General features: G+C 42.3%; 1 protein-coding gene across 2 annotated transcripts; it reads right to left on the bottom strand.

The window, feature by feature from the left end:
* Positions 1 to 1,465: 1,465 nt before the first annotated feature.
* Positions 1,466 to 23,200, bottom strand: C9H10orf71 (chromosome 9 C10orf71 homolog). 2 transcript variants are annotated; one of them, XM_014250369.2, is made up of 4 exons: positions 22,899 to 23,200; positions 17,041 to 17,245; positions 12,329 to 12,500; positions 1,466 to 10,556 (listed from the first exon to the last, which is right to left on the bottom strand). In XM_014250369.2, the coding sequence occupies exon 4, from the start codon at positions 10,378 to 10,380 to the stop codon at positions 5,764 to 5,766; it is 4,617 nt and encodes a 1,538-aa protein (XP_014105844.2). In that variant the 5' UTR covers positions 10,381 to 10,556; positions 12,329 to 12,500; positions 17,041 to 17,245; positions 22,899 to 23,200; the 3' UTR covers positions 1,466 to 5,763. The 2 variants fall into 2 exon arrangements, with proteins under 2 accessions (XP_014105844.2, XP_014105845.2); XM_014250370.2 differs by lacking the exon at positions 17,041 to 17,245.
* Positions 23,201 to 23,295: the final 95 nt, after the last annotated feature.

Here is a 23,295-nt window from a genome sequence, read left to right as displayed (position 1 = left end):
CATGCCAGCTTTAAGCAAGCAAAAGGACAGCTGTGCTAAGATGAGGCTCTAAATGCCAGTGGGCAGGAGGAGCTCCATGACAGCATAGGGAAGAGTCAGCCTGTCAGGCAGCTTGCCTTTGACAAGCCCTGGCTTTTCACAGTGCAGCTCCAGCTTTGAACAGTTTTTACTTTTTGCTGGATTCCCTCTTCTTTCCACTGCTAGAAGGATTTCAAAGATTGTCCCTGCTTCTCACAGAGTCTTTCCTCTCTCCTTCTTTCAAAGTACCCCAGGCCTCAATTTATTCAATATGGACTTGGACACAGGAAAGTGCTTATCTTTTACCACTGTAAGCTGCTTCCCCCAAGGCTTGAGTTAAATCTGCTTTAATAAAAACACAGAGCTTTAGTCAATTGGGACATAAATGATTTCTCTTCTGCACTATTGGAATGCTGCTTTCTAAGTATGTTCAATAGCATATTAGAAGCAAGTCTCTAATTGGCCATATAGTACCAAAGATCTGACTATCTAATGTGAGAAATCAACATCATGAAAACTTTGAGAATATCAAAAAGAAGCAAGGGAAGACCACAGGTCATTTTCAGCCATTCCCTATCCATTTAAACCCCGTAATTACAATATTATATTTAGTATCAGGGGAGAGTGTTAAATGTGAGATCATCATAAGACCAGAATAATCATCCTAAAGACAAAATAAATTAATCACTGACCTCTGTTGTTATAATGAGGTTTTCACAAAAAAACCCCAAACACATTGAAGTTCAATTTACTCAAGTGTTCCATGTTCTTTATCTCCTATAAGGCTCTGAAGCAGTTTCTTTAATAAAAATGACTGATGTACACCAGTTGCTCCAAATTACACATTTATATGTATTCACTAGAGCCCATCATGTGCAGTATCACCAGCTTCTGATGCTGCTTTTCAGTGAGAGAGGGGATCAAACTTAGAGTTTTTTATTTACTCAGAAATGAAACAGAGTATATCCCCCAAATACAAATATGCAAACCTGTCAATGTATTTCTGCTAAAAACCTAATCAGCCAACTATTCTCTTTATGGTCTGTTTTATTCATATTACAGTAGCACTTTCACTGTCAGCAAGTGATCATCTCCCAGTGCTTTTGGACTGGGTGCTGGCACCATATCTCCATGGTCCTCTGGCCAAACCAACCAGTGCCCTTGCAACAGGGAGGGGTGGGAATGATTGCAGGGGTCATGGACCAGAGGTGTTTCTGCCCAGTCTCCTCCTTCCTCTCTTTAGAAAAGGGAGGAAGGGGGATGAAGCCCTGCATCCAGTCATCTCCTAGATCTTTTAATTGTATATCACACACACACACACTCACACACACACACAAACACACACACACACACATACACTTCCTTGTTCTCAACTTTCTCTGCCAGCATAACTGGAGATAAAATTACAATGACACATAATTACAACAAAAAACCTTGCTAGAAGTCATTCCAGTATTATAAAACAAGTCCCATTTATTTTATTTATTAATAAATAATTACTTATTTGCAAATACAGTTGCATTGATGGAACGTGCTGATGACATATATCTTCTTGGATAGCTGACTTAGGAAGGCACTGAACACCTCAGGAGGAGTTGACGAAAATCTATGCATGTAGGTCATTTCAATTAAACTAAGCTCTCTAAAACAGATCCAGCATTTTCCACAAGGAAATTCAAGCCCTTGGGACAGAGCCATGGCTGTGGGATGGCAGTCCCAAGTCTGCCATGTGACAGCTGGACTGTTGGCATTGCAGTCACCCCACAAGGAGATGGAGATTCAGAGGGAGGCAGTTCTGGCCCTAGAATCAAAGACTGAAGTTTGGCCTCAGTCACATCTGCCAAAGAAGAATCACCACGGTAAAGGAGCCTCAGGGCACCAAGAAATGCAACATGCACTAAGCCCACGTGCAGGATTAGGAAACAGTGAAAACAGTGGCCCCTGTTCCCTTCAGCCTGCTGTACTTTTGTGCATGCCAGGAACCTACCTTGTTCCTTAGTCCTAACCACAGTCTGCTGGCAAGGAAGAATTTGGCTTGGTTTGCCTCAACACCTCTTAAACCTACAACTTAATGTCACTGTCACAAAACAGTGCTTTCCTACAACTGCTTTCATGATTATTGCACGTTTCCCATAGCACCCTCCCCCAAAGAAAAGGGTCAGTTTACAGCTCTCATTCCTCCTAGTACTGAGACCTTGTCCAGTCCTGTTTCCCACAGCAGAAATGGAAACATCCCCCCAACAAACACAAACAGAATAGGGCAAGGAATGAAAAATATTTGTTATTTGAAAAGGTGCCATCTGTCTTCCTTTTAACCCACAAATATTTTGTGTTCACAGGCATTACTGCTTTCTTATACTGATATGCAAATGGCAGTTTCACAGGTATATTACATACATATATAGGGTTGTTTATGGGGATGCATGAGTGTGTTTGTACTCACACACTCCCACAGCCTAGCAGGAAGTTGGCCAGCAGCATGGTCTAGGCCAGAGATGGGTTTGCTGATGGGTTCCTGCTCAATACCAGGCTGGGACCTGGAGAAATACTTTTCTAACATCATCTAAGACAAGAACCACTCTCTTACCTATTCTCAAAACTCCCTGCTTTGTTTAATTGCACAGAACCACAGAATCATTAAGGTTGGAAAGGACCTCTAGAACCATTGTGGCCAAGAGTTAACCTAGCACCAAGTGTTCCCCACACCTTTCAAACACTTCCAAGGATGGTGATTCCACTACTTCCCCAAGCAACTTATTCCAATGACTCAGCACCCTTACAGTGAAAAAATATTTCTTAATGTCTAATCTAAACCTACATGGAGCAACTTCAGGTAATTTCCTCAAGTGCTGTCACTTGTTACCTTGGAGAAGACACTCACCTTGCTATAGCAATTCAGCTACAAATTCTCCTCTGGGGCTGTTCAGTCCACTGTGAATGCAGCTCCCTGAAGCTAGCAGAAAGGGCTGATGGAAATGAAGAAGTCTTACTTGAAATGTATTTGGTATCCCAGTTAGGGCTGGCTCCTCTTTACAAGCCCATGTTTCAGCTCACTTTAACAGCAGAGGGAAAAACACACCCTGCTTTCCTCACATACCTGGAAGCAGTATAATGGAGCATCCCACTCTCCACAATAAGAGTTTTAGGAAACCCTTGATAAAAGGGTGCAGAAGTGTGTATGTCTACAAAACAAATGACAGTTAAAGAAGTAAAAGAGACCTTTTTAAATACTCATATACGTTTTTGTCATCAAATTACCATTAATTTTTAAATCTGTGCACAGATACTTCATATCCATAGTCTTCCCTTGGAATGGAAGCTTTTATCCTGTCCTCTGAGAACTACTTCTTGACTTGTGGCTGTTAAGGGTGTTAAAATTTGTAATAACACATGCACACACAAGAAAAAAAGTCTTGTGCACTCTGATAGGCTTTAAGATTTTGTAGGGTTTTGTCTAATGCACCATGGAAAACTGTAATGGATCTATTTATCTATATTTTAACATGTGGATGAGATGCTGCTCTATACTGGATAGCAATTATACTGTATAGAGTGACAGCAACAGAGAAGTGCAACATGAACAGCACCATCAGTTTACAAAATACTTGTGACTAAAAAATATTTATAGTAAGAGTCACTTCCCTTAATTTAGCAGCTTGAAAATTAATTCTTGTTCCTGAAACACTCTTGATTTTCAGTTTTTTTTCTTTTAAAAAATCTTTCAAAAGGAGCCTTTTCTCAGGGGAGACTGCATTTGCTGAATTCCAAGACAAAATTTATTTAAATTTTATTGTTTTCAGAACAGGATCAGAGGATAATTCAGGCTGCAGAGATCTTAGGAGATCTCTGGGTGAACCTCCTGGTCAAGGAAGATCAACTCTAGGAACAGCCCAGGTTGTTCAGGGCTTTATTCAGTCAGGTGTTGAAAACTTTCTGGGGTGCAAAACTGAACAATAAATGTTTATTCAAATATGGGCATTTGGCTGGATATGCTTAAAGCCCAAACCATACCAGTACAAGCTTCTTCATTTACAACCCACCTTCTGTTGCAATCAAACCTACCAAATCACAAAATGCGTAACAGGTGAAGTGAACCTTAGAAAATCATTAAAGGCTGAATCTAAACCCCATTGTAATCAATGAAGTGATGCCCTTAGTGTTTGTCTCAGAGAAATGTTTCAGTAAGTGGCACTGATGAAAGGAACTGTCTGGTGGGACCAGGACAGGTTGTGAACTCATGGCTCTTGTCAGGAATAGAGGAAGGCTGATGTTCAGGCTAACCTGAATTCAGGTTAAGAAAGGAGAAAAACCACAAAGTGGGTCTGTGTCTTAAGAGAGGCTTCAGTCCTGGGAAATTTACTGAAGAAAATCTGTCATAAATATTAACACTGGAGCAGTGGCTGAGTCCTGTCTCCACTCTGTATTCATTAACAAAAGGCCTGATTCATCCCTTTCTTTTCAGGAAGTCAAGAGCTGCTTCACTGAAGCTCTTCCTTAGAGCTTCTACACTTCAGTTGTAACTGGGGAAAACAGTATGAAAATGAGACAGAAAAAACTAAGCCAATACTCCAAATATAGATATTTACAAGCAGGCAGAATACATTCAATTTTTCCATCTTTTCACCTAGGTTTCCTCATTAACTATGATGACAAAAAAGAGCTTATGCAAGGATGAGTGATATTTTCATACAGATCTTTCAAAGAAAAGTGATACTTCAAAGAAGCACTTCTCTAGAAATTAATACTTTGAATGGTCTGAATATTTTGTTTGTTTGTTTGCATTAAATCACAGAATTCACAAGATCAAAATAAGGTACATTTTTCAGGTTTTAAAAGTTAATTCCATGTTTCAGCGGGAGCCTGAAAACAAAACAAAATACATTTAAATTACAATAGCAAAGAACCTCTTGACCTAACAAGGAATTAAACACTGTTGTGGGATTTCATTCAACCTTGCTCCTTACCAAAATATTTCAGGCCAAGTATCAAGATAACCTGAAGTTTTAAGTTGCATTATAAATAAACCCTGACTCTGGGGGAACCTATTTGGATGTTATCAAGAAATACGAAGAGTTCAGCAGCATGTTAGTGGGCACTGCAAAAATATATGAGAAGTCTAGAGCAGCTGCAACTGTATTCTGGTTGTTTAAAAGGGCTTTTTTTGACATGGCTGTTGTATTGTGAATCCAGTATACAATCTTCTTATCAATGACATCAGGGCAGTCAACGTGTGCAAAAAATGGATCTTGCATATATGGCATATTTGTAGCCACATACTTTCTACCTGTCAATATATAGTTCAAAGGCAGTGAGTGAGGAAAGCTCAGTAGATGCAGCATCAGTTCTAGGTCGCATAGGATGGTCTCATAGGTTTTATTTTGTGTCATGTATCATGCAGCACATCTGGGCAATAGGACACTTTGCTTTGGCTTTCCCAGCCTTCTTAATGACAAAGCAGCAGCAGCAGCAGCAAGCAGTGGCTTCACATTGTCAAATGTATTTGTCTAGCTGGCATTGCCCCTTCATCTCACTGATAATTTGGTGCTTACTCAATTTCTCTTTCCTTCAAAGTGGTCATTACCTTGCATCTTTCCACATGAACAGCTTTCATTTCCTTTCCCACCCAAACCACACCGAGATTCAAAGTGTTGTACAAATATCAAATCTGCATGTGCTTTTGTGTGCATGTTGTCTGTCCAAACAGTTCTTAAAAACATTAGTTGGCATGTTTTTTTACTTCAGCTTTCAAGATACTCCTTCAGCAGCAAAATCATCTAAATTGGCAAGGGTGACAATGCCAGTATGCTGGGTTGGGCTCACATCCTTTCCCAAGTGAACTGGAGTTTCTCCAGCATCTTGATGGTAGGAGTAGGAGGCTGGTTCAGTGTAGGGCTGAGTATCCACAGACTCAGCGTATCTGTGGTCCTGCTGGCCATCTTCAGGTAGTTCAGCTGGTTCTGGTCCAGCAGGCACTGACCAGGCAGGTTCAGAGAGCTGAGAAGGTGATTTCAGCACTGCCACCGATGAGGCTGGTAAAGGCAGCAATCTAGGGTAGGAGGCATAGGGAGAATTCTTAATTTCTGAAGAGGTGGACTGGTGTAAGTTCTGTTCCAAGGAAGGGACTGAGACTTGAACATATTTGCCAGTTTCTGGGTCATAAAATGTCTTTAAATTAACTTCAGCTGGTAAATCAACTACATAGTATTGACCGGAGTCAGGGTCTTGGAGGAGTTTCCGCTGTGTTGAAGAGGATGAAGAGCTTGCTACTGGTGCAAGCCTTGATTTCCCAGTAGTGGTTTCTGTGGGAGTAGAAGTTGAGTGAAGGGGAGGATGAAGGGGGGAATATCCTAAGGGTGAGGCAGATACTATTGTGTCTCCAGAATGAGTAGGCTTTCTCCCTACAGTATCTGTATGCTCAGCCTGATGGTTTTTCTGCTGCTCTTGCACTTTTTTCCTCTTGTTCGCCAGCTTTTTAGCCCGACGCAGAGCCTTTTCTGTTTTTGGTGGCACAGTGGGTGGCTTGCCTGCTGATCTCCCACCAAGTCCCCTGGGCTCCAGTCTCCCATCTTCCACTGCGACATCAGAAAGCAGATTCCTCTGTGCTGAATCACTTATCTCCTCTGCAGGCATGTAAGCTTGCCTCTCTAGTGCCATGTTCAACAAGGCAGGGTGTGTAACATCCTCTGTCTCTCTAAGGCCAGAAAGAGTTGGTTTATCTGACAATGAACTGGCAGAAAGAGAGTGCATCGTGCTTCCTGACCTGGGGCTTGTAATAGCAGAGCATGAAAAATTGTCTAACAAAATTGGTGCACCTTCTGTATGCAGGATGTCCTCTAAAGTATCATGGGATACGGAAGAACAAGTGTGGTCCTCTAATATGGAGCCAGTCACAGGGGAAATTGTCTCCCTAGTGATTATTTTTTTTGCACAAGAGCCCCCTTTGCGGTTAGATAAATGATGATTCTTGAAGTAATTTGTCTTTCTTTCTGCAGGATAGCTCGGGTTGTTTTGTGCTTGGTCATTTTCCAGACCTATAATTGGCTGTGCTAAGCTGTGTCTTGCTTTTGTAGGCTTCTTTTTACTTCTACAGACACTTTCCTCATTCATTTTCCCAAACTTACTTAACAACATACAAGTCTTTTCATCTTCTTCCGTCAGTTTTCCAAATGAAAAGCTCTCTGTATCTTCCAGAAGACTGGGATCCAGTATTACTGCAGTAGATCCAGGCTCACTGGCTTCTTTTTCTCTGTCAGTTGCTCCATCTCTCACGTTCTGCTGCCCTCTGTGTCTTGATGTCCACCAGCCAACCTCCTGGGCATGCAAGATGTTTCGGTGCTGCTTGTTGTAAACTGCTGGGGACATAAACTTACGTTCCATTTCCCTGTAACTGCTGCTCACTGTATCATCCAGGGAAAACGACCGGAGCAGGGGCAGCTTGACAGCCCGTATTACCTGAGGCGACCTGAATGTGTTATCTTTAATCATAAACAGACTGGGTTTGGTTGAGCTTGAAGATGATGGTGTTTGTGGCTCCTCGGGCCTGGGGATGGACATATCTCTTATATCGTCGGATGCAGAATTTGTGCTGTTGGCCTCTTCCCTTTTCTCTCTCCCTAGTTTCTCTTTCATCAAGCTCCTCTGTTCATTCCCAGTAACACTTCCCTCCCTCCTCTCTGCGGCACCAGTACTAGGGCTGATACAAGCACAGTATTGCAGTTCCTCTTCCCCAACCTCTTTCCCTCTCTCCTTGTGTCTTTTCTTACTTCCTGAACCCATTTCACCGTCAGTCCTCTGGCTTTCTTGGAGGCATGTCTGCTCCATCAGGGGCAGAAATGGCTCTTCCTGAAGTGGCTGCTCCACTGTGGAGACGAAGGATTGCTCTGAAGAACTAGTGCTTCTTTTGCCTTGTGCTTCATGGCCAGGTACCACAATGTTGGTTTGGGTGCCACTGTAAGCTTCATCTTCTTCTGGTGAGAGTTGGTTTAGGAGTGTTTTGAAGGCAAAATTTTCGTTCTGAATAGCAGCTTGTCTTTCATTTTCCTCACCCTGCACACTTTGAATTTGCATGGGCTGCCCAGCTTTTGTATCAACATTGTTTCTACTGAATGGTCTCTGTGCTGGATACTGCTGATGTTTCCCTAAGTCAGATTCATTTGATTCATGTCTGAATGAGGGGAAATTTTCACTGTCCTCTGTGTTTTTAACCAGATCTTGGTGTTTTGAATTGTCTTGCTGCATGCTGTCTCCAGTTTGGTAAAATGGAAGGTCTTCTGTTGTCTGGGGTGAACTCAAAGTCAGGTAGTCACCTGTGAAGTGTCCAGTTAAATCAGTTTTATTGTCCTTTTCATGAGCACCGCTAGACAAAACATAAGCTATATCACTCAATTCATCTTTCTCTGTAATATTTTTCCCACTTTCATCGTGCAAAGCTGAGAATGAAGTATCCATTTTTGTACTCTCCTGAATATTTTCCCTTGTTTTATTTTTCTCCTCCAAGGCCCTTAACAGGGGAGAAGGGGTATAAATGCTTTTAACACGTTTACGCACATCCTTTAAGTTAAATAACAGACTCGATGCTGTCAGCCTGTAACTATCCCAAGACCTGTAATCGTCTAAGGTGCTCTCCTCATGGTCTCTTGAGGCCGTGCTCTCCGTGGGCGGAGGTGTCAGTGGGATCAGCTCGCTTTCAGCAGTGTTCACCTCCTGTTTTGGTGGAATGACAGGCGTCAGGAGTTGGGTGATGTTGAAGGAGGGACTGATCGACCCAGGGGAGTTTGCTTGTCCAGCCAGAGGAGTCACGTGCAGACCAGGGTCAGCACCAGTCTCCTTTTCAGACAATGAGGTCTTGTGGCTGTCTGTGACCTTCTCCTTTGCAGCCTGTCTCTTCCCTGCTGCCCTTTCTGCAGCCCTCTGTCTCCTCCAGGGTGGACAGGTGCTGCCCAGCTGGGGGCTGAGGGGGTCCTCAGTTAACGTGGCCTGGGGTTTTGGTGGAGGTGGACTGGGTGTCTCAAACCTGAGTGAGGGTGAAACCATCCTATAGGACACAGACTGGGGTGACACAGAGGCTTGGGACAAGGCAGTGGGGGAAAGTCGAGCTGGGACTGGGGGTGGTGGCACAGGAGGGGCTTCAGGGGTAGGGGGTGTTGAGGCATGGCCGGGCTGGGAGGGGGGTGGGAGAGGAAGTGCCGGTGGGGCAGGGGGTGGCCGAGGGGGGCCCTGGTGTACATGGTTCCTAGGGGGAGGTGTGGGAGGGAAAGCAACAGGAAATTTGGTTTCTGAAGGGAGGGCACCCCGAGGTACAACTCGGAGAGAGAAAGAAGCTTCTTGTAGAGTTGGCTTCATCTGAAAATCTTTCTCTTTCTTCTTAGCAACAATGGTCATGACAGGTGACAATTTATGTTCACATGTCTGGGATCCTTTAACAAATGGTGATTCTTCCAGGTATGCAAGACCTTCCTTTTTCATTTTTATGTTAACAAATTCCTCCTTTTCTGACAATTTTTTGTTATGAACATTCCATGATTCAAAAGCACTATTCTCACTGTGAAGAAAGCTACCTTTTTTTGCTGGCTCACTAAGTTTCAAGTTTCTGTTATTTAAAGCCTTCTTAGAAGAATGGGAAAAATTTGACTTGGCTATTTTTGACATCTCAATCAGCACAGGATAACAACCATCAGAGTCCCCATAACTCAGGTCTATTTTATTAGGTCTTCTTTGTGGCTCATGTTTGCCACTGAGACAATGACTATCTTGACTAGCCTCAGAAAATTCAGAAAGTTCCTTGTGGATGCTTAAAATGTCTGTATCATCCCAGGAAGCAATATCATTGCCATGATTTATTTTATATTTTTGAAAGCTATTCTTAATGGGCTGTTTATTTGCTATCAGAGAACTTCCTGACCCTTGGTCTGCAGACTTATCAAATGTCTTAATCAATGAGGACACTTTTGAAACATGCTTGTTGTTCCTTGGACAAGGGACTGGCAAATTCAATTTCCTTTCCACAGCAAAGGTGTTGTTTTTAGCAATCCTTTTTTCCTCTGAAGCACACCTTGGTAACTGCTGGAATGTGGAAGCCCAAAATGTATGTTCATTGTTTTTTGCTGTTACCTTGTCACAGACATTGCTTTTCTTGATGTCATGGTTTAACGTCCCTGAGTGAATTTTAGCAGACAACTGGAGGGCAAAGTCAGGTGAAATGGAAAGTTCCGGTTCATTGTAAGGGTCTTCGAGTTCTGCTACACACAAGCTTTTGAAAGCCCGATCTGTGAGGCTGCTCACCTCTCTGTCTGTGTCATCCAGGAGACTCCCAATACTTGAGGAATCACTATGTCCTTCTGTATGTTTCTTATTTCCCTGCATTGTTCATAAGAGTCATGGGTGAAGTATCCAAAGGATTAGTTTCAGGTGTTGAGCACGCAGGCGAATTTGTGAGGCAGATCCAGCTGTTTGCAATTCACAAGCACAAAGCCATTCTTCTAGAAGGTGCTGCTGCACGTTGACTCATCTTACAGAACAGATGAAGGACACTTCCTTCTCTGCAAAGCCAAAAATTATAAATGATCATTTTTCTATATTAACACTATTAGACACAGAGCATTTTCCAGATATATCAGTCACTGGCTAATTTTGTGATGCTAGCAACAACATGAAACATGAAAACAACATGAACAACATGAAAATCACTGTTATTTTGGTGAATTCAAGTAGCTCATGGCAGATAGTTTAATTTCTGGAAAGAGACATTAAAAAAAAGTGGTTTTACCTCATATTCTTTATTTGGGCTCTTAAACAAGGACATAAGAAACAAATTTCAAGTAATTCCTTTTCCATACCTCAAACCATTAATGCTTCCAAGTGCTGTGCATCCATTTAAGAAAAGAAGGTTAGCCATTTTTGGCCAGGAAGAATTAGTAACAAAAATTACTTAAAAAAAGATGTCACTGAGTACATCACTGCATGAAAGAATGAAAGGAAAGAAAAGTCAATAAAACTTGATTGTCACAGCTTTTTCATGACAGTTGCCAAGAACACAACTTCTGTTTGAGAAAACAGAATGGCACTACAGGTAAAAAGGATTACTGCACGTGTTCCAGACAAATAGTACTGAGGTACAATTTCTCCACCCACAGCAGGATACAGCTGGGTTGTGTTGGTCTGAAGGAGCTGAAGAGGCTGCTAACATCAGCTTAGCCAGCAGAAGGCAGGAGTGCCTCGGGGACTGTAGCAGACCCACTAAAGTAGAACAGGGAACATTTGGTTTCAGTTCCAGAGCTGCTGAGAGCTAAAGGTAGCCCACTCAGTACAATAATAAGATACCACAGACTGATTATGATACACAGTCAGGGCCCACAGAACTGAGATTTTTGTGTATCTCTTGTCTGAACACAGAATGGGCGAATCTTTTCATTGAACAAGTAAAAGCAAAATAGTCCTTTCGGCTGTACTTGAAATTTCTGCACTAAAATTCTTCACAGTTTCTCTGTAAACTCTTTGGATGATTATTCTCACATTTGAGGACCTGAGCAGAGTTTTGACTGAACTGCAGGGAGACTCAGTTTAAAAGCATACTCCAGAACTGGCTAAAACTCTAACGAAAGTCTGGTCTGTATCTCCATTTCCTCCTTACAATGGCATTATGAACCGGTGATGAGCTGAAACACCACAGCTCTTATCTACAGCAACTTCTGGAAGTTCTTCTTCCATGCAAGTGGAAGATATCTACATCTCAAGCTTAGCTCTCAAGCTCGGATCCGCCAATTCAGCTTGTAGAACTGAGCAATGAAATTCAGATCTAGATTCCAGTCTCTCCAGGTGTCCAAGTCCCTGATTCCACCTTGGTCCATCTCAGTGAAACTCTTGGAAAGGATCTGTTTTTCCCTATGATGATCCAGTGCTGGTCAAAGTATGAAAAGTAAGATGAACTGAGCTTAATCAGCTGAATTACTCTGGCTCAGTTATTTCTTCAAATAAAAACACTCCTCACCTTCCTTTTCTATTTAAAAGAATCTCAGCCAACCTATTTTTAGACTCCAAGTATCATAGTGAATTTAGATCCTGTCCTTCCAGCCATGCAATTCCAATGACTTATGCGTAACTACAATAGATTTACACCAGAAATAAAATGAGCTTAACAGAGCTTCTCCATCTTACATTGTACAAAGATTTTTCAAACACAAGTTTCATTCCCCTCACAGATATACATCTTTGTGTATAATGCAGCAAGAAAAAAGAGAAGAAGAATGAAAGGCCATCCTGCTCCTGGTTTTGATTCTTAACTGTTATATAAATGAGAAATACAAGTACATACCTGTCTTACAATTTTGCTTCTTGTTTTTAGAACTCACTCTCATACTTGTATTTGGCTTCTTTTCTGACCATCTTTAGTGAGGAGGTAGAAACAGTCCAGTGATGTAGATTTGACAGAAGCAGTGTCCCAGGATGTTTCTGACCTTCGGCATTTTTTTGATCCTAAGTGAACTCTGCAATTTAAAAACAAAGATACTTATTTGCATGATCTGAGGATTGCTTTGTTCACTTGTTTGCTCCCATTTTACGACCATTTTAGGGCTGATTTACAGGATTTCTTACAAAAAGAGACAGCTGTCCGTCCCAGTGTGACAGTAGTCAAATACCTGCTGGGTTTGTTAACTTGTGGAGTGCAGTCAGGTTCCTAGCAAACAACTGTTACAATCTCCAGCACTCTGGTAGCCCCAGCAGGGACTGGCAGCTGAGTGAGCAATGATTTCCTGGCACTGTGCCCTTTGCAAAGGCTGGGTGATGACTCCCGGCTAAAAAGAAGAATTCTTCCCTGCTGTGCTACCCTTTCAGAAGGACTCAGAGGAAAATATGTGCCTCCACTCCATCTGTATATGGCTTTCTACTGTCAACAAATACAGACATCAGTCTGGCAGACTTGGAACTGGTGCAGCTGAGGTTTCAAAGTCCGTGGTTTTCACTTTCCCTGTGGTACAGGAGATGAAAGATGGACAGCTGGCATGGTAAGGGGCAGTAAACAAAACAACTTTTTGCTTCCACGCATGAACCAGAGGCAGGAGATACTAAAGGAAAGCTCAGCCATGAATTGCTGCCATTCTTCTGCTGTGGAAACCTCTGAGGTTCAGGCCAGTTTGCCTAATCTTTGTGAGAATATACCAATTTCCTACAAGGAGAACTGTCTGGCCCTGAGGTAATGCAGATAGCACAGTCTTCTCAAAGGAAACTTTTGAGTCAGCTCATAATATTCAAAACCTACTGGCAAAAGTGGCAAAAAGGGCTCACCTACTGTGATTGTGTCCTGCACCTTGTTGAGGAATGGCAATTATCAGTGTGCTTAGGGATAAGCCTAAACAATCACAGCTTTTTGTTGTCTAAGATGTGTGGGTAAAAAGAAAAAATAAGTAAAACTAAAAAAAAAGCAAACAAACAACAAACAGTGCTACGTCTGGTTGCAGCCAGATGTAAAAGGGTATCCCCACTCCAGAGATGTGCAGTCAGTTCTCTCTTTGCTCTGAGGTTAAATTACAGTTTTACTGCTTCTCTGGTACTCTTAACTGTGCAAAGCCAACACAGACATGGGAGGTGGTGATTAAGTTCTGTCTCACTCATTAACGGGGCTGCTGACTACATTCCAGTAGCACAATGTTTATCAGTACTTAGTGCTGGTGCCTGAGCTAGGAGGAATCTTGGCTTTCAGATCTCATGGACGGAGGTCTGGAGAAATATATTGTCCCTTGTAAACTGATAACTTTTGCTGAAAAGCGAGTAGAGTAACTATAAACACAGAGATCATGATGTAATCTCAGCAATTACTTTCCTAGATGGAGTCACAGTTACAAAAACAACTCGGCGCCACTGATTAAGGAAAGAATAGTGACTGCCACCGTCTCTGAAACCCTTGTGACAATCCTTGTCCTGCCTGGACATAATATGAGTGCTTGTGAAGTGTAATGTTTCAAGCTGGAAAAACTGTATCTGCACCAAGTGTTCAAGGTGCAGACCATTATTGGGACTGGCTGGAAAGAGCAGCACTGTCCTGATGTAGTTATTTCTTGTATAAATAGAACAACTTCTTAGGCAAAGAAGCTGTTCCTGACTGGTTTAATAACCTGGTAAAGTCCCATTTCTTTACCTTTTTGGACAAACATGGCAGCTAACAGGCAAGGTGCAATATTTGAGCTACGGTCAGGATTCAGCTAGTACAAACATTTAAGGATATCTGAATTTAGTGTATGTTAAAGAAAGAGGAAAGCAATGCTGGGCATCTGAGACCACTTGGAAATGCTGAGAAATGTGTGAAGTGTTGGCAGTAGGCATCATCTGATACCAACTACTGAAAAAGTTTGCATGAACACAGATTTCAAGCAGTTTAATAAGAAAGCAACCTCCCCTCTCTTTTAAATAGGAGGCTTTTTTTCAGTGTCTCTCTTAAGTGCCTAGCAGGTTGTGATGAGGAGGTTAAATTACAGATACTATTCCTGGCCTGGCACAGACTGAATGTCAGCCTTTTTTTTCACTAGGCAGGAGCTGGGTAAACCAGCAAACTTGGCTGGAGCGTATGACATCACTGCTGCTGCAATATATAAAGGGCCAGTTGGTTCCCCCACCCCCCTGGCTGGTATTTGGCTGAAGGGTTATGCCATGAGACATCACAGTGGCATTTTGGCAGCGCCCTTGGGAGTTGCACAGCAGTCTGAAGTCAGCAGCACTGCATTACTCACGAGAATGAGAAGGAAAGATTTTTTTTTTAATCTTTGTGAGTTGGTTTCTTCATGTGGTGCTCTCTCTGCGGCATCCATCCAGGCTCCAGCCCAACACTGAGAGCCTTGTGGTGACCGCTGGCTGATGTTTATTCATGCTCTACTTCCACACATGCTGCTTCTTTAAGTTTCCAGGGGCTCATAATAACAATGAATAGTTAATGCTCCTTATCATGGGAAATAGGAGAATCCCTAATGAATTGATGACTGTTTTGCATAGTTTTATATTTGTTCATGGCACACAAGCACTTCAAAATCAGATGAGAGCTCTGGATGGGAAAAGTCATCAAGCTGAGACAGTGCTCCCAGCCGATGGCAGCTCCTCCCTAGCCCAAGTGGGGCTGGTGCAGTGAGGTCCCCTGGATATTGCCAGAAAACCCTGCAGGGCAGCAGTGACCAGCACATGAATGACTACGGAGTGTGCTGCTGCTGGTCGATGATCACAGCACTGATGTCTTCATTGCGAATTTAGGAAAACAAACAGGTGTCAGGGAGTTAACATGTGGACCCAGGGGAGGATCACAACACCCTCAACAAGCAGGGGAGCTGCCTCCAAGAGAGGCTCAAGCCACATCTACAAGAACTGTCAAGAAAGGCAGTTTCTAGACTGAGGTGGCCATAAAATGAAATCTATTAGCACAAGCCTCTGTTTCCCTCATCCAACAAGATCACTTTCACCAATTCTTCGTAGTCATAAAGGGAAGCCAAAGTGAATTATCTTGTTTGGCGAAAGAGGAACCACTTTACTCAAACAGAAATACCCACCACAGCAGATGGAGGATGGAGAAGTGGATCTCTCCAGCTTAGGGTGAAAATCCCAGACACTGGCAGAAATGAACAGTAGCGTAGAACAAGGTGACCTCAGCTATTCCAGCACCAGATCTTTGATCATTGCACTGGAAAGTGAGGCAAAGAAACCATGTGTCTGCACCAAACCAGTGTAGGAAACTGGGTCCATTCCCCTCGAGGGTTTGGCCTGGCGATTATGTCTCGAACGGCTTGTTCTGGGCCAGAGAAGAGGAGAGACTGTTCTTGACTTTGGGCCAACTTCTGTTCTCAGTTACACTGGTATAAATCTCGAGTCATTTTACAGACGTCAGTAGAATAACTGAGAACAGAATTGGTGACTGAATACATCTACTTCCTCAGCCAGCGCGGGTTGCACTATGCAGAAGCTACATATGCAACTGTAACCACAGTAAAGTGAAATTCAACATCTGCAAAGAGCCAAACCTCACCCCCATGGTATTCAGACTAATATCCAAAGGAGAGGGGTTGGAAACAATACCACATTTCTATGCCACCAAATCGTGCCCTCTGGATAATTCTGATTTTCTAACCTGTATTGCCCATCACTGAAAATAGCAGTACATTTGGGACAAAGTAATTTTGCTCTTTTCTGCAATATTCATTAGAATACATAGACCTAAGAGTGGTGGGGTAAGCATGGTACAGTTCCAGACTGCACCAGGAGAGCTGGCTGCCAAACTGAATTGCCATCATGTGGACAATATCAACTTTTGGAAATATGTTCATGTATGTGTTAGGGGAGGTTGTTCTCATTCAAAGAGCTTTTGAAATTTTAAATGAAACAAAGATTCCGCAGAGAAATTAAATTGAGAATTTAAAAATTTCATTTAGAATTAGAAAAAAAAACTTTTAAAAAATTTTAGATTAGTTCACCATTTTTAGTGAAAAAAGGCTGTGAGAAATAACTATGCAAGATATATACTATAATACTATATAATACAATACTATAATAGTTATAATAGTATGTTTTTACTGTCTTTAAATCAAAGAGGGTGTATGCTAGTTAACATTTACTGAAACCTTTAATTTTATTTTTTATGTCAAACAATACTCTGATGGTACTGCAACAGAGAGTGTGATCTTGTTTTGAAATTTCCCTAAGTAAATATTTCAAATTATAAAGCCTATAAATTTCCAATTATCTTTCTAGGGGAAATGACATTAAAATGAATATGATTGCGATTTTATTTGTTTAATCATACCTCTTCTTATTTTTTTTCTGAAAAAAATAACTTAGGTCTTTTTCTTCCAGTGAGCTCTACTGCAGCTACTTCATTTGTTCCAATGGGAGCTGGAAGGGGGGACTCATCAGTTCAAGGAAGGTCATTGTAGGCTGGTGGAAGTATGAACACAAGGAAGAAATGTACCTAGCTAATGACTGTGTGTTCTGTATCCTGCTGTGTCCTTTCCTTAAAGGAGATGAACCTCTTGCAGCCTCAGCTGAAACGCTTACCTTTCCAGCTCAGACCACAAAGCTTCAAACACTGGAAGATGAAGACCTCACATGAAGAAAAATGGGAGGAACAGAGACTGCAAGTGTCTCTACCTTTCCCTTTCTGCTTCAGTGGCAAAGACCCAACAGTTATTTCCAGCCGGTCTCCGGACTGCCTTTCCCAATGTCCTCCAAATGCCCCATCCTGCCAACAGGCCTGTTAAGTCTGGAAGAAGGAGATGTCTCTCAGAAAGGGTTGTATCTGGACCGAGGCTTTCTTGCCACTCCTGGTTCAGTGCCTTTGAAGAGCCAGTAGCATGCAGACATGACAGGGGAAGTCACACAGAGCACATGACTGACACAGGCCAAGGGCAGGTGCAGCACTTGACAAACAGCACAAATCTATGAGAAACACAAGGCAAAAGGGATGGTGCTCCTCCCACGACCTGAAGTCAGCACAGACAAGTGACATTTAAGCAACTGAACCCAAACAGTGTGTTTCTTGGCATTAAATGTCTGCCTGGAAAAGGCCACTGTCTGTAACTAGGTCAGCCACCATACACCAAGATATTTATACAGGTCCCCAGCAATATGGTACATGAACACCTCGTGGCTATTTATCTTTGCAAACTCTCCCACTGCAAGCAGGATCTGTGTCTCATTTCAGACCAGCAGCTAAGGCTTAGCTTCAAGTGGCTGATTTGCCCAGTATCAAAGAGGGCATATGTGGCAGGGCAGGGAACAAAATCTGTGTTTTCTGAATTGCATAAGAAGAGGTTAACCTTTCTCAGGTAAGGCAAAAATCTGCCTTCCCAATGCCCTTCATGACCCATGGTACTTTAATCTCTGCAAGCCCCCCCCGCCCCCCCTTTCAACTGAGTATGATGCTGTAGCTTAGCATTACATTGTATAGCAAAATCCAGCCAGATTTGGAGGTCTGCAAAGATCTCTGCTTCATCTCAGGTACTTGATACCTAAATCTTCCTAAGATTGTTAAAACTCATGCCTTCCTCATGAGCTGATGGTGTCAGCTGACACCTTACAATGGTACAGTGCCCTCACTGAGCACTGGAAGGATTTTGGCTGATGAGAGATGTATTCATCTTCTTCCATTCAGTTTCAAGCAAGACTTAGTTGACAAAAGCATTTGAGTTTTCACTTTCTGAATGGGAGAAAGGAGATTTTCCCACGGCAGAGGGAATGCCGTGGAGTATCACAGCACTGAAATGGCTAGAGATGGGAGATGACAAAGAGGGAAAGGAAATAAAATATACAGTCAAGAAAATAAATATAATTTATCAGGAGCACACCAGACTGTCCCAGTCCCTGTCATGGGAAAATTGTAATAATATCAACAAGAATGTTAGACACAAATGGGAGGCAGGTGTATTCTCCTCTGTGACCTACACGAGGAAATCTGCAGCTAGCAACAAGCCATGCCTCACTTCTCTTTCCAGGCTGGGGAATCTGAAACCATCCCCCACTTACTCTGCCCTCTGCTCATCAGCCCCAACCTACTGATACCATCAGCATTGTCAAGTTTACACTTACACCATTTAGGCTTCTCGACAAGGAGAGTCTGACCCACACTCACCACACAGGATACAGTCTCAGGAAATAACAGGCTTGCAGAAAAAAAGGATTATTCTTTTACTGATAGTCTCATCTGCTCTTTTTCTTTATATCTTCTGGATATTTACAAGATTTGGACAAAGACTTTGCTGAATCTGCTTTCTATTATGAAAAGAATTCAAAATGTGCTAGGTTCAAAATTGTTCCAACTTCTAAGCAGTTTTCTCATCCACTGAATTCCACAGGATTTAGGGACAGTCAATATACCACATGTTACCAAAGACAAAAAGGTGTAGGTATCAGAGGTGAGGGAGAAGGTGGAGGCTCTGGTTTTCAAAATATTCTGTCTCAGGCTGCAGGAACAGAGCTATTTGTTACTTACACCTTGCTATAGCTTTCAAATGCAGCCAAGAGCTCTGCTCCTGAGCACGCAGTGTGGCAGGGAGGGTAATACTCAGTGCATGCCAGAGCACATGACTCAAGCACATAACCATTTTTTCACATAACATCTCTCCTCTGATGACAAACTGCTCCTCAACCTTTAGTGATTACAACAGAGCCATTCCATTTGAAGGACAAAAGCTGTGGCTTGCATTCTGCCTGCTATCTGGAACATGGCCATGGGACAGCTACACATCTATGGGAGGACTCTGAGAGGGCAGGGGAGCCACTCACCCTTGCCCCAGGTATCTCTGGAGGCCATACTTCTTTCGTCCTTTTGAGGAGCAAAAGCCAGGAGAAAAATCTCATCCTGAACAAGACGACAGTTCCTTCCAGCTCTCTCTTTCTGCACTGTGCACAGGAGCTGTTTTGGTTTTGCTCTGGGAAATGCAGACTCCCTATTCAGAGATTGTTTAATTGTTATGATTTAATGGTGTGTCCCCAAGTCAATTCCTCATTCTTTCACAGTTAATGCACTTGCTACGGTGTTTCTTATGATTACTCTGTAAAGAATATGTGCAAAAGACAGAAAAGGAAACATCAAGAGTTTTAAGCAGAATCCAGACTTGTTCCCCAAGAGATAGACTCTGATGACTCTGGTAGAGTCAGTCTCAACAGCTTCAATGATGCTGTCAGCACTGGGCTTCTCTAGACCTTCTGAAGAAGCCTGCAGACAAATAATAGCATCACCATCAGCCTCATCAACCTACTGCTGTCACCACCTACTTCTCCTTTCCCATCCCTTCTCCTCAATTCCCACACACAACACAGAGGTGGCAATTCTAGCTACTTGTCTATGGCTTCATTCAATTCACAAGCCTGGTGAAAGACTAATTTCTCAGTTTTGGAGAGACAGAGCAAGTCCTAACGTCACTACTTCAAAGCAGAGCAGTCAAAACAAAGAGTCTCAGCGAACAACATCATGATAAGGAGTGCTGCCCCCCTGCCCCAGCACAAACCCTGACACAGCTTGCAGAGGTCAGTTCCCTCTGAGTATGATGTTTCTGCAGCAGCATCCTGGGCAGTCCTGGGCACTTATCCCAATTTCTGCACAATGAAGCCCTGTGCTCTGAAATATGCAAAGGATAAAGACTGGGACACATGAAATACACCTCAACACAACAAAAGCCATCAGAAGACTGCAAAACTGTACATGGGTCTATAATGAAGTGGATAGGCAAGCCAAGCTGGCCTTGAGGTATGACAGCTTAAGCCTCATCCAGGTCAAGTTGATAGACAGAGGCATATCTGAGACTGAGGATCTGCAGTAGCTGCAAGTTGTCAGAGACTGCTGTTAGCTGACTTTGCATGTTAAGTTGTAGCCAAATTTTAACCACGTACATCACTTTGAGAGACTCACAAAAATACTGCAGGTTTTTTTCATATCTGTCTTTTGCAAGTGGAAAGTATGAATTAGGTGGCCTTTGTGTACCTGATTGTCATGGCCTTGTCACAGTCCCCAAAACAGCCTTTGACACAGTGTGTAGGTAACAGGGAAAGCATCCTTGAAACTAATGGGATCTGGCTATGTGAGAGGCTGAAAATAAAGATGCATCTCTATTTGACCTTCTTGGCCCATAAAAAGATGGGTCTGACTGTTACCAGATGATTTAGATTAATCATTACAATCTACTGCCTTCTTAAATATTATTATTTGCAAGCACAGGTGATGGATGATAAAGAAACCTAGAACTATAATTAAATAGCTGCTTTCTATTCCTGTCCAAAGAGGATCATTTAGCAGGGAAACCCAAGGGAGACCTTACTTCTAGGTAAGAGTTGTCCTCCTACAGCTTCAATGCTGCCTTAATTTCTCTGAGACTGCTAAAGGACAGGGGTCTTGGTGGCAGTCTCTTCCACCACACACATTTGAAAGCCATAAAAACCTGGCAAGCAGCAAGAGAGTCACAACACAGCAAGCTCAACAGACACACAAATATGCACATATAATATATACGTGTACACACACAACTTGAGATCTGTGTGAGTAATCACTAATCCATCCAAAAGCATATACAGGCTTGATTGAAGAAGAACAACCTTATCTCAAGGGTAAAGCTCCCCTCTGAGTGAAGACATGCAGCTCTCACTGTGGTCCTTTCCCCACACAGCTGTCAGCTGGCTCCCAGACAGCTGATCCCAAATTGCAACACAACCTCAAGCAGTGCAGAGTTACCTCTAAAAGCAATGAACTCACCCTCTCGCTCGGGGTAGCCAAAGCTCTGTGTGACCTGGCAGCCCAGCTGCAGGCAAGCTTGCAGCTAAAAACCACTTGCAGAATTTGCCTCTGCCAGCAACTTTCCCTGTGTGTAACTCAGCTGGACTAAAGAAAGACTGATACAGAAGAGTGGAATTTTCTCCCGACACAGCTCATAGCATTAGTTCACTTTGTTTCTAGTCTTGGAGAGATTAACACTTTTGTGGACCTTTTCCACAGCACTAGTAATGCAAGTGCAGGTGAGACAAGCATTTCAGAGAAGCAGGTAGGAGGAATAAGAGGCTACAGAGCAAAATTTCCACGTGCTTTTGGCTTGCAGTGCAGGGATGCAATTACACCTGCAAACTTCCACCCAGCTGCGGCCAAGTTACAACTGTTTTGGTAACTAAGCTGAGAATGTGTATATAATTACCTTCCTAATGACAAGCATGGAAGGATGGAGAAATGTAGCTGAGGCTCCAGTGTACTGGGAATCTTTTACATCTTAATATTTGTCACAGACCTCATCCTTCAAGCATTTAACTGAGGACATTTGCTTTTTAAGTGGTCAGTTCCTTGAAGAAGTGAAGGAAGAGAGCCACAGACTTTGATCCTGTTCATAAAGCTTATTTGTTCTTCTTTTCTCTTCTCTCTTTTCCTTCTCCCCTGCCTCCCTCCCAGAAATGGCAGACGACTAGAGAGGAACCCTCTAGCTGGTACTGTACAAATTCAGTGTGAACCAGTCACTCTGGTCTGCTGCTGGGAAACTTTTCTCTATTCAGATTTAATCAGATTGACAGTTCACAAGCCATTTAAAAGAGCATAAGCAGTTTGGCTTCTCCAAGCTCAATTTTAATTATTTCTGTTCTTTTTTTACTACTGAGTTCTGCAGCTAGACTAATAAAATGCAGTTCCTTGGGATAGCAGACTAAGAATTTCTGCAACAACAGGAGTAAGAAAAGCCTATGCCATTTAAAAAATCTTCCAACAATTAAAACTGGATACAAGTCGTAGTCACAGTCATTTATAGTGGCCTCTTAGCACTGCATAAGTGCTATCTTAGTGAGCTATGAACTATCTTACTTTTTCAGGCTCTGTTCTAAGGTAATTACTTTTTATAAAATATTTAAATTATTCTATTCTTATTTGTTCCCAAAAACATCCAAAAAAGAAACATCCAACAGCCTTCCAAACCCTATACAAATCACTAAAGTTTTAAAGAGTAGCTTATCTGTAGGCAGTAATCACCTGGAAAGTAAAACCCATGTATGTTTCCTTAAAGTTGCTTACAGCACAATGTGCAAGAATTAAATGCAGCTTCATATCAATTTAGTGTTCTTTTAAAAAGATCATGCCCCTTTGCAAAATAATAACATGTCATAAATAGTATTCACTGCAAACAAATCTGTGTATATATCTCTTTCCACACACAGACTTTCAGAGACAATCCTGCATTTCTCTGAGAAAAAGAAAAAAAGTTGGACAAAATGAAAGGACATTTCACCTCTAACCACTGAAGAAAATATTTAATTTTTTAAAATTGCTGTTTGATTTCTCCGATCTGATCATTCACTTTACTGATCCTTGGGTACACACACATTCACACACTCAGAAACCACCATTTCCACAATTTCCCTGTTTTAAAAACACCCATATGCTTCCCCCTTACCTTCTGTGCTCCAGCTTTCTGATAGGGACAATGCAGGGCTGTGCTTTCTTCCCTTAAGTCAAAGCCCCAGCACATTTTAGAGCAGCCTGCTTACTATTAGCAGTTCCCATTATTTATGTGTGTCGGACTCTTCCTCTGAACATGGTTATTTTAATAAAAACGATGACTGAAAAATAAATAAAATAATAAAAGTGGAGGAGCTAGCCCTTGAGCCGCCGCAGACCTGCTCAGCCAGGTGAAGTGAAATGAGCAAGGAATCTGAAGTTAGTAAAATGTATTTAAATAGTTATAAGGCAAGGGGAAACCAAACGGAGATCATGGTGGGGAAGAGGCAAACATACGTATTGGAATAACCACGCGGTGTCGAGTAACAGACAGATGAAACAAACAGTCATCA

Source organism: Pseudopodoces humilis, chromosome 9 (assembly GCF_049639895.1).
Source record: "Pseudopodoces humilis isolate 2021_Gansu_Grassland_sample_001 chromosome 9, ASM4963989v1, whole genome shotgun sequence".
Classification (NCBI taxonomy): domain Eukaryota; kingdom Metazoa; phylum Chordata; class Aves; order Passeriformes; family Paridae; genus Pseudopodoces; species Pseudopodoces humilis.
The sequence above is the reverse complement of the archived record's forward strand: the minus strand, read 5'-3'. Positions and strand labels throughout refer to the sequence as shown.